Source organism: Cebus imitator, unplaced genomic scaffold, assembly GCF_001604975.1.
Source record: "Cebus imitator isolate Cc_AM_T3 unplaced genomic scaffold, Cebus_imitator-1.0 Scaffold85, whole genome shotgun sequence".
Lineage (NCBI taxonomy): Eukaryota > Metazoa > Chordata > Mammalia > Primates > Cebidae > Cebus > Cebus imitator.
In genome coordinates, this window is record NW_016107400.1 from 4,904,803 (window position 1) to 4,917,052 (window position 12,250).

General features: G+C 42.1%; 1 protein-coding gene across 1 annotated transcript in view; it reads right to left on the reverse strand.

Moving 5' to 3' along the window:
• Positions 1–855: 855 nt before the first annotated feature.
• Positions 856–12,250, reverse strand: part of CDR2 (cerebellar degeneration related protein 2) — a 29,959-nt gene continuing 18,564 nt past the window's right edge. Inside the window, exons 3-5 of the mRNA XM_017534374.1 lie at positions 4,318–4,466; positions 3,897–4,061; positions 856–2,747 (exon numbers count right to left, since the gene is read on the reverse strand). Coding sequence (XP_017389863.1) covers positions 1,889–2,747; positions 3,897–4,061; positions 4,318–4,466 — 1,173 coding nt within the window. The 3' untranslated portion in view covers positions 856–1,888. The remainder of the gene's footprint in view (positions 2,748–3,896; positions 4,062–4,317; positions 4,467–12,250) is intronic.

Sequence of the window (12,250 nt, forward strand, 5' to 3'; positions counted from 1 at the left end):
ACATGAAACTGGTAAATAGCTCACTCCAGGGAGGAAATGGACTGAGAAGGGGTCCTGTCTCCAGGCTGTAGTCTAGTACTGGTCCATGGCCTATTAGGAACCGGGCTGCGCAGCAGGAGGTGAGCTGCAGGTCAGAGTGAAGCTTCAGCTGTTTTTACAGCTGCTCCCCAACACTCCCATTTCCGCCTGAGCTCCCCCTCCTGTCAGCTCAGCAGTGGCATTAGATCCTCACAGGGAGCTCAAACCCTATTGTGAACTACACATGCGAGGAATCTAGGTTGTGCACTCTTTATGATAACTGATGGCTGATGATCTGAGATGGAACAGTTTCATCCTGAAACCATCCCGTTATCTTGGGTCTGTGGAAGAAACTGTTCCACAAAGCCAGTACCTGGTGCCAAAAAATTGGGTACCGCTGCTTTACAAAATAAAATTTTAAAAAGACGTTTTACCTGTTTTTAAAAACTTACTCCAAAAGCAAAAGTAATTTAGATTCAATGCCCATTTTAATGTTTGAATATTATAGTTTCTTTGCTATGGTTGATCAAATGTTTTGAGAATCAATTAGTCACATGCTATCAATTCAGAACCAAGTCTGACATTTCTGAAATAGTGAAAATTAAGTAGAGTATATAAATTTGAAAATGTTTGTTCAGAGTAGTTTTAATGAACATTTAGCAATATGAGCAGAATTTGTGCTACTAAGTTACACAAACCCAAGGACTCTATTTAAAATAGGAAAAAAATCACTGTAAATCTTCCTAGCGATATTTGTTGGAAGAAAAAAAATTGAACAGTTGGTTATTAAGAGTGAAATGGATTATACTGAAAGTAAGACACAGTAGATCCATCTGCTCATTTTCATAGGTAGCTTTATTTGGTTTTTAGAAAAATATATACAATAATCAGAACCTCAGTTCTTAAATAGTTTTAAATTAAAAGTATACAAGTGAGAGGATAAGTATGTTTCCACAGTCAGAACACAAATACTGCTTAATAAAGTAGTAGACAGGAATTTCTTCAACAAGTCAAGACATTTACAGGAATGGTAAGAACTCTGCAACAGCAGCTTGTGGCTGGCAAGTCAGCCAGCTCAGAAAACAGGTAGAAGGGGAAGGGGTTTGATCTTTCCCCTTTAGTTTGAATTTGAAAAAGTGATGAAAGATTTACATATTCACCTATCCTAAAGGCTAGAGCTTTGAGTAAAAACATTTGAATGCAGGGCAGAGGCCCTCTAGGGCGTATGCTAACAAACTAACTTGGATCAAACCAAAATTTGCCAGCTCATTTTGGTATTCAGTTCGATTTGGCTATATTAAGATTACCTGTCAGTTACAGTTCAACTAGTTCAGACATAACAAAACTCAAGGACTTGGGAGTATTTGTTAATGACATTTCTTTTGGATTAGATCCCTGCTTTCTCTCAAACATTCTTCTTAATGAATTCACAGTATTCAAACAGTGTTTGCAAAAGATATTTGAGTTTGACAGCTCTCTGACTTTATATCGTTTTGCCCAAGGAAGCAATAGGAATTGCCTTAGCTTTGTTCCAACTTGGCCCTTTACCCCATACTGCAGTAACTCCAGGCCTACTTCTACAGAAGTATAGCTCTTCCCTCCACTGGTCCTTTTCAAGAACTGAAGTTTAATCAGTGCACCAGCCAGAGGCCAGTTTGTCATAGGATTTCCTAGGGAGCTTAAATGGAAGTGGATCAGAGAACTGATCAGTAGCCACCTCCTTTCCTCATTGTATGCATTTTCTAAATAAGCAAAGCAATGAGGCAAATATCATGAGCAACATCAGGTTTTGGAGTGTACAAACACTTGTCTGAATGGGAGAGAGACGTGATAGGCAATAGGCAAATTAGTAGTAGAGCTAGAGGTTCAATTAAGAATGAGAGGAGAGTGATCGGTATTTTGTTCTCTGTTCATCTATTTCCTGCTTAGTTTTCTTGATGCAACTAAAGATCTCCTTAAACAATGCTTTGTATTCTGGAGGTGTTGTGGGGGAGCTGAGGGGCTCTGGGTTGACAGAGGCCAGTTCCCAGCCACTGGTGACAGGCTCAGACTGGACATTCACTCCAGTCAGGTCCTTGGCCGGAGCCCGGGAGGTCTGCACAGCCTTGTGTGACAGGGAGTCCTGTTCCTGTTGGCACTTCTTCAGCAGCTCTTCGTACTTCACCTTCAGGGCGCTGTACTGCGTGTCCACTTCGTGCAGAAGGGAGATGCCCCTCTGCTTCACAGCCTTGGCCCTCCTGATGCAGGTCTCCTCGTGGCCCTTCACGATGTCACTCCCTGCCAAGCTGCTTAGGATCGTCTCACTGCTGCTGCGCTTGAGAGGCTTTCTATGTGGTTCCGGCACTGTTAGGAACATCTCTTCCAGCAGGCTCTGGCTGGGCTCTTTGAAAGGAACAAACAGAGAGTCTGGCACCAGCTTCTCAACCCCATTCACAAATGGATGCTCTGACTGCAACATCTGTCGCATCTCTGCCACCTCGGCCTCCAGTTCCAGCGCCCGTGCTCGATAGGCACCTGTGGCTCCCAGCTGCTGCTCCAGTTCATTGTTCTCCTTTAACACGAGCCCATATTCCTCCTCCATAGTCACCCGCTTCTGCCGCTCCAGGCTCAGCTGGGCCTGCAACATTGTCACCGTTTTTTTCAAGTGCTCATTTTTTTCTTCATCAGGGCTTGGCTGGCTTTGCAAGGAAGTGATCTTCTCAGCGAACACATGATCATACACAAAGTGTCTAGGGAAAAAAATATTGAAAGAATATATTACACAGGTCCACCAAGAATGAAGCAAGGAAGATTGGTGACTTTTTTCAACTAAATATATTTGAAGAGCTGTGACAGTGACTGATTTTTAGCCACACTGGAGTAGTGGCTAAAATGGAATTGTGTGAGGCTGATAAATAAGCACATGAAGGCAAACTTAATTTTTGCAACTAATATTTTTTTAATGTTAAAAGTACTAGAGAACATCCATTCCCTAAGAATGGCAGTATGACAATGACCTCACATGGGGAACCTTAAAAAGTACTGGTGCCTGGGTCCCTATCCACAGATTCCAACCTAGTTTGTCTGCTACCTGGCCTGAGGGTTTCTGAAGGCTCTCCGAATGATTAAAAATATGTAATTACGGTTGAATCACTACAACAGATCACTGTTGCTGTGGTGATTTTTAACCAGGTTCATTGGAATTGCCTAGGCAGCTTTTTACCCTCACCTGGAAATTCTGATTTAGGCCTGAGGGAATGTGTTGGTATCTGCAGTTTGAAAAACTCCAGAGGTGATCTGATATATAGCAGCCAAGGTTGAGTCCCACTAAATGAGCCACCTGGTTTCTCCTGCTCAGTCTGAGGCAGCTTGTATGACTATTATTTGTGTATTTATTTGCTTATCTGCTGTTCCGTTAGACTGAAAGATCACAGGGGTAGGAACTCTATTTTGCTTGCCATCCCTCAGGTCTGGCATACAGCTTGCCATACAACAGGTGTTCCATAAATACTTCTTAAAGATTCCGACTTGTAACTCAAATTTATAAAGGCAAAAAAACCTCCTGTTCGTTTGAATGTTTGTTTCACCAAAATTTCTATTTTTCTTCACTCTAATGTAAAACACAACTCTCAAATCTATAGTCTATCAGAAGAAATTCATCTTAAACTATGATTTAACACATTAAAAGCACTGAAATAAGTGCTCTAAGACTTTCAAAACGAGAATTACTAATATCCAAGAACTGTATAATTTGTATATTTAAGTGCTTTTGTTCAAACCAGTGGTAGCTTAATAGCTAAGTGATGTTTCTTTAAATGGTAATTTCAATCTACTGGAATTCACAATGTGTTGACATGAGACAGTCCCTGCTGTAACTCCAGGGTAAGGCAGGCTCTTACTGGCGGAGGTCATATAGCTCCTTCAGACATGCGAAGCTGGGTGCAGCTTTTTCCTGGTCACACTTGCCCTGGCTCCTCATCCCTCGGCCAGACGACTTCAGCTCCTCCACTTGGCTCTGGAGGTGATCAATGTTGGTTTGCAGGCATTCAATCGTTTCAGTCAGGCTGTGAGGAACAGACAGAAGCCACTGCTGCTTGTCATATTCAATCAAGGACAAAAGCAGTGAGGAGAGATTAGGTACAAGCCACTCACACAGGGCTTTCTTAATTGGAAAGGATGTCTATTTAATCTCCATTCTCCAAAAAGAATTAAATTAAACCTTATCCCATATTGACCCAAACCCACTGCAGCCATGTTCTATTCTAGTTTATACTAAAGAACTTCCCCCAGGCCTTCCTTGAAAGATTCTAGAAAATTTACCTCAGAATCTTTTGCTGTGAGGCCTTGCTGTCAGCAACTAGCTTCTGATTTGTTTCTTCCAGTTCCCTTGCTGTGACGTCTAATTGTTCATAAACCTTTGCATGTTGTTCGTTCATCTGCCGTAGAAGCTCTACCTGCTTGGTCAGATACTGTAAGAGAAGATCAGGGCCAGGTGACACAAACAGGTAAGATACCTGCTGTTCCTTGGCCGGGCGTGGTGGCTCACCCTGTAATCCCAGCACTTTGGGAGGCTGAGGCGGGTGGGTCACCTGACCAGCCTGACCAATATGGTGAAACCACATCTCTACTAAAAATATAAAAATTAGCTGGGCATGGTGGCACATGCCTGTAATTCCAGCTACTTGGGAGGCTGAGGCAGGAGAATTGCTTGAACCTGGGAGGCAGAGGTTGCAATGACCCAAGATTGTGCCATTGCACTCCAGCCTGGGCAACAAGAACGCAAACTCCATCTCAAAAGAAAAAAAAGTTACCTGCTATTCCAACACCAATTCTCTATACCAACTATTGTCAGGGTGGAGGCTGGCATACAGTCTCCGTCTCTGGGCCCACTGCCCTGCCAGCACCACCATGTGTTCCCCAGCCCAGAAGCTCCCTTAGACCCATTTCAGTTTTCTCCAGGCCTTCTCACATCAGCATGATTGATTCAATTATTGGCCATTGGTGGCTGAACTCAATCTCCAACCCTTCCCTCTATCCAGAGGTTGTGGGGCTGGGACTGATACATCTAACCCCTCTAATCATGTGGTTGGTTCTTCTGGTGACCAGAACTCATTCTATCAGGAAATTCCAAGGGTTTTTTAGAAGCTCTATGCCAGGGACAAAGACCAAATATTAATTTTTATTATACCACAATACCACATATTTTAAGAAAAGAAGAAATTAAACTCCCTGTCTTCATAAGAGATGAGCACAGGCTATCCTTTATATGCTTAGCTCCTCTAAGGCCCACCAATACCCCAGTGCATCATGAGGCTAATTTTCGAAAGCATATACCATGCATAAAATATTCAACTGAAAAATCTAAAGTGAGACATAATAACCCCTTAAAAGCATGTAACGTGATCAAAATTTAAGCAAGAACATCACATTTAACAGAAATAAAGTCTAACATGGAGGATTTTTACTTGGAAAAAAGATTTCTCTGAGTGAGGCATTCTGGACAAAAAAAATGAAAAGTATGTTGCTTTCACAAGAAAAGTATTTTAGCTTAATATGCTTCAAAGACCCCTGTTATTTTTAATTTTATGAGAATGCTATCACCTTATTCATGAAAAATTTATCAGAGGATTTATTCTGGTCCTGCTAAGACTGCTTCCTAAATGGCCAAGGATAAAGAAGAATAATCCCAACCTTAATGCTGCAGTGTAAGTCACCTTGATTCCCTCCCCTCCTCAGCTCTACCTGAAGACACTAAAACACAATTTATATTCCAAAGAAAATATTCACAGTATTTCCCTGGACAGAACCAGAAAGAGAGAAAAGGTTTGAAGCATTGCTGATGAACAAATTGTAAAAGACTCAGAACTTGACTTTAAAAACTCTCTTCTTGGCCACGTATGGTGGCTCACACCTGTAATTCCAGCACTTTGGGATGCTGAAATGGGCTGATCACTTAAGGCCAGGAGTTCAAGACCAGCTTGGCCAACATGGCAAAACCCCTTCTCTACTAAAAATACAAAAATTAGGCTGCTGTGGTACATACCTGTAATCCCAGCTACTCAGGAGGCTGAGGCATGAGAATCTTTTGAACCCAGGAGGTGGAGGCTGCAGCGAACCAAGATTGTGCCACTGCACTACAGCCTGGGCAACAGAGTAAGACTCTGTCTCAAACAAAACAAAACACCCTCAACACACTCTTTTTGAGACTTTTTCTACAACTCGACAAGTATTTGCAAGGCTAACATACTTTGAAAAATGGGCTAAATGGCACTCAACAGGCTGCTATTTAAAGTGTTAAAAAAAAGTATGTTGGGCGCAGTGGTTCACACCTGTAATCCCAGCACTTTGGGAGGCCAAGATGGGCAGATCACCTGAGGTTGGGAGTTTGAGACCAGCCTGACCAACATGGAGAAACCCCGTCTCTACTAAAAATACAAAATTAGCCAGGCATGGTGGCAGGCGCCTGTAATCCCAGCTACTTAGGAAGCTGAGGCAGAAGAACCTCTTGCACCCAGGAGGTGGAGGTTGCGGTGAGCCAAGATCGTGCTATTGCACTCCAGCCTGGGCAACAAGAGTGAAACTCCATGTCAAAAAAAAAAAAAAAAAAAAAAAAAAAAAGCATAAATGGCTTTGTTTTCAAATCTACTTACATAACTCAGCAGCAAAGGGTTGAACAAACACTTAACCTCTCTAACTTCATCTTTCTCATCTAAAACTCTTGGGTCCAAAAGTGTTTTTGGAAAATTTAATTTTAGAAAGACAACATGATGCTGATACTTAATATACACCTGACACTTTATAATATCACCTGTGAGGTCTGGGCATCACCCCGTTATCAAGCATTAATATTTCTGCATCAGTAAGTATGAACTAAGACTATAAACAGCCTCACATCAGTTCAGGTAAAGATCTGCTACCAAATGAATCAGCTGCAAATTTAAGGGAAAAAAAAAACCCTTGCTTTATAGAGCTTTTTGAGTTCAGAATTGTTAAGTGGTTGTGAATCTGTTAGTACCTATCATGTAGAACTGGCAGAATTAAATGCAGTGAGCACACAGCATGGTCTGTAAAAGCCTGTGTGTATTCTTCACCACCTCAATTCCTACCAGCTTCTTTTGGTCCTTTGGAAATCAACCACTAATTCTCATGGATGAAGCTTTTCAGAACTAAAGGAGGAGACTCTTAATCCTGCCCTCTGGCTAGCAATGTCATAGTAGGTTGTAGGTTCTTGTCAGTGTTGGAAATCTGTTCAATCTCTTAGGAACTGATGAGATTCCACGGGAATAGAAAAAAGGCTTAGAATCACAGGGATATAAACATTAATAGCTGCAGAAATTTTTCAAGCTTTTTGATATCAAGTATAAATTATCAAGTACTCTTTAGGACTCAGAACCTCCTTTAAAAAGGCTAATATATAATTAATTTATTAATATACAACAGGAGCAGTTCCTCCCCAGTGACAACATACACATTCCCTATATAGGACATAGCTGCCCCACAAAGGACATGTGAAAGGCCGATTCATTAATGGGAGTCCTGGAATACATGGGATCAGAGAAGCCTGATAGGAGGCAGTGGTATAGTAGCTAAGAGCAGAGGCTTTGGAGTCAGAACCTGGTTTGAGGGCTTGCTTTGCCGTTTATAACTGGGTGACCTACAGCAAGCACATTTTTCTAAGGTGAGGTCTCCTCATCAACTACCTCATAAGGCTGTAAAGATGAATGTGTGTGTGGGAGAGACTGGACTATGTCACCCTAAAGCATGCATCACTGGCATAAAGACAAAGGTTCCTGCCTCCTCCCTCTCTACCAGGGATAACAAAGGTTAATGACTGACGACTTTAGACCTTTATGGGCCAGAAGACAGCACCAGAGGAATCCACACTAACAAGCTTTGCTAAGGGGCCTTCATCACCACTAATTTGCCTTCCCACGATTTGTGCCCCTTGACAAAGTCCTTCTCCTTTGTCTGGTCACTTCTCTAAAAACTTAGCATTCTTTGTTGAAGATACTACATATGCTGGAATTCAAAACCACCTTTGAGAATGACTCATTCCCTGGGTATCTCTCACACATATATATCAAATATACATGTTAATAAACTTGTTTTTCTCTTGTTAATCTTTTGTCACAGGTGGACTTTCCAACTAAGCACTCATGGAGGCTAAGTAAAAAAAATTTTTCCTCCCCAACATATGCAAATGTATACTTTACATAAAAGTTAATATATGTAGAGAGCTCAGCATGAGATTTGGCAGATGGTAAAATTGCTCAATAAGGAGGAGCTATTGTCATCTTTATTTATGTTAGGCGCCTTGCTTGCGTAAACAGACCACCAAGCAGGCTTTGTGTGGGCAACAACGATGTTTTATTTCATGCTTGGGTGCAAGCAGGCCAAGTCCGAGAAAGGAGTCGTAGGAAAGGGGACTGGTTACAAAGGTTGGGGAAAATGGTTAAAGGTGACAATCTATTTTAGGGAGGAGAAGGGCATCACGGGATGCATGGTCACAAGGGTAGGGGTATCATAAGGGTGGGGACTATCAGTTGCAAGCAGAGAGGAGGGTGGGGTAAATTACATAGTTACAGGGGTGGGGGTCTTGAGAAACCTAATGTCTAGGGGGAGAATTTTCGCAAGGCTCAGCAGAAACAATGGTTGAAGGCTGCAGGGGGAGGGCAATCAGTTGAGGCAGGAACTAGTTGTCTCACTTCTCTTTGTGGCCATCCGGTTACTTCAGACTTTCTGGCTCCTGGAGACCATCCAGAGGTGTATGTGTGGGTCACCAAGGCTATAATGTCCAAGCTTGGACTCGGAGGCCTGACAATTTAAAGCTACAGTTTTCAAACTTTACATGTGCTAAGATTTGCCTTAAAGATTTATTATTCAAGTGTAAGAACCTGGGTCCCTTTCCCTCAAAAGGCTGAGACTGGAATAGAGACAGAATTCTGCATTTTTAGCAACAAACCCAGGTGATACTAGTACAAGCAGTCCACAGGTCACACTTAGAGAAATGTTGAACTTGGGCACAGAAAATCCTGGAAGACCCTTGCCCTGACCAGTATCTTTTTCTCTTGGATATAGAGACACAGGCATTCACTGGATCAATGACAACTCGTCAGCTTAATGCTCACCATCTCCTTGCCTATGGCTCAGCTTAGATGCAGTTATCCACCAAGATTAGTTTACATTTTAACTGTACCACATCAGCATTCTTCATCGTAACATTTCACTTTGGTATGTTCTTACAATCATTAATTCCCTGAAATTACTTAACCTCACTTGAGAGATCCTTCCTAACTTCTCAGTCCACCCAAATACTGAATTTCTACAGATGGCTAACATTATCCACTGCATTTTAAAATTTTCTATTGTGGGCCGGGTGTGGTGGCTCATGCCTATGATCCCAGCACTTTGGGAGGCAGAGGCAGGCGGATCACTTGAGATCAGGCGTTCAAAACCAGCCTGGCCAACATGGTGAAACCCCATCTCTACTAAAAATACATATACAAAAATATTAGCCAGGAATGATGGCACATGCATGTAATCCCAGCTACTTGGGGGGCTGAAGCAGGAGAATTGCTTGAACCCAGGAGGCAGAGGTTGCGGTGAGCCAAGATCGTGCCATTGCGCTCCAGCATGGGCAACTAGAGCAAAACTCCATCCCAAAACAAACAAAAAAACCAAACCAACCAACCAAACAAAAAAATTGGCTTGGCATGCTGGTACACACCTGTAATCCCAGCTACCTGGGAAGCTGAGGCATGAGAATTGCTTGAACCCAGGAGGCAAAGGTTGCAATGAGACAAGATCGTGCCATTTCACTCCAGCCTGGACGACAGAGTGAGATTCTGTCTAATAAATAAATAAATAAAAAAGGCTGGGTACAGTGGCTCACACCTGTAATCCCAGCACTTTGGGAGGCCGAGGCAGGCAGATCACCTGAGGCTGGGAGTTTGAGACCATCCTGACCAACATGGAGAAACCCTGTCTCTACTAAAAATACAACATTAGCCAGGTGTGGTGGCGCACACCTGTAATCCCAGCCACTTGGGAGGCTGAGGCAGGAGATTCGCTTGAACCCAGGAAGTGGAGGTTGCGGTGAGCTGAGATCGCACCACTGCACTCCAGTTTGGGCAACAAGAGCAAAACTCCATTTCAAAAATAAATAAATAAAAATAAATAAAACTTTCTATTGTGAATAATCTCAAACATATGTACAAGCAGAGAAATGATTTAATGAACCCCCATGTACCCATCAACCAGTTTCAACAATTATCAACATAGAGCCAATCTTATTTCATCTCTAAGCTCCTGTTTTCCTCATCCTCAAATCATTTTAAAGCTAATCCAAGACATCTCAACTCAAGTATACATCTTCATACATTTCTAGGACTTTTCATTTTAACCACAATTCCTAAGGGAAAAAAACTTCAATAATTCTTTAACATCTATTATGTTTCAGCATTTTTTCCCAATTGTCTCTTAGTGGTTTTTCCAGCTTCATTTATTAGCTATTGGATTTTTAAAAAATTTATTTCGTGGCCTGGCGCGGTGGCTCAAGCCTGTAATCCCAGCACTTTGGGAGGCCGAGGCGGGTGGATCACGAGGTCAAGAGATCCAGACCATCCTGGTCAACATGGTGAAACCCCGTCTCTACTAAAAATACAAAAAATTAGCTGGGCATGGTGGCGCGTGCCTGTAATCCCAGCTACTCAGGAGGTTGAGGCAGGAGAATTGCCTGAACCCAGGAGGCGGAGGTTGTGGTGAGCCGAGATCGTGCCGTTGCACTCCAGCCTGGGTAACAAGAGTGAAACTCCGTCTCAAAAAAAAAAAAAAAATTTTTATTTCACACTTAGGGGAGTTATCTTTGACTTAAAGTTTTGGAGTTGCCCCACTGCAAGGTAAGAGTCTCTCTCCTCTAGCGCCTTTACTCTACCATCCCCTATGCTGCGGGAATGTACTTCTCCTGGCTGGCTCCACCTAAGCCAGCAGTTCTTAGTCTAGGGTCCATGGATAGATTTTAGAGGGTCTGTGAACCTGGATGAATTTAGAGGGTCTGAACAGCTACATCTTCATTTTTGCTAACTTCTAATTGAAATTTGGCATTTCTTTCAATTATTAATAGAGGGTTTAAAATTTAAAGGAGACCATTGGTTTGAACTGAGTCCCTGCCTTACGCCCAACAAACCAAACCAAACCAAAATGGAGTAACTTGTGCTAAAGTTCCATGTTAGCAAGCCAAAACAAAGTTGTTCATCTGACTTCCGAGAAATTAGAAGAGATAATAGCCAAACCCCCAAACATGCCAGTTTTAGCCAGCATAAGGGAGTTCCCTCTGCTTTAACCTTTACAGATAAATTAACTTTGAAACAATCCATTTTTTGTTTTCCGTTTCTGCTTTCCTCAGCTCTTTTCTGTCTATAAAACCAACCTCCTCTGCTCAGCTCATTGAAACCCTCATTCTCTAAGAATGAGGTGTTGCCCAACTTTAGAATCTCAAATAAAAGCCAATTAAGATATTTATACTATATTTGTTGTAATTTTGTCTTTTGGCAGAGGCAACAAACCACCAGTAGTTTTAGGTGTGTTTGTATTCATCACCAATAGAAATCACAAGATATTTTCATATTGTACTATAGTTGCAGAAATCTTGATTTACTGCTTACTTTCATCACTATTTGAAATCATGGTAGTTTCTAGATCTTGTCATTAAATATGTTAATACATATCTATATTATTATATCACAAATTTACTTTTTTTCAATATTTGATAGGTATTTCATAACAGATTTCCTTTGTAATTCAATGAATTTTAAGAGGATTATCAAAGATCTCATTAGATAATCAAAGGGATCCATGGCACCAAAGAAAGATTACGAACTCCAGTTATCCTTCTGGCCTCGTTTCAAATGTAACCTCTTCAGAAGCCTTTTAAAACCACCTTAGGGCTGGTCATGGTGGCTCATACCTGTAATCCCAGCACTTTGGGAGGCCAAAGCAGATGGATCACAAGGTCAGGAGCTCAAGACAAGCCTGGCCAAAATGGGTGAAACCCTGTCTCTACTTAAAAACCTCAAACATCAGCCAGGTGTGGTGGCAGGTGTCTGTAATCCCAGCTACTCGGGAGGCTACGGCAGAAGAATCACTTGAACCCGGGAGGCAGAGGTTGCAGTGAGCCAAGATCACACCACTGCACTCCAGCCTGGGTGACAGAGTGAGACTCTGTATCAAACAAAACAAAAAAAAAAGAAGGCCG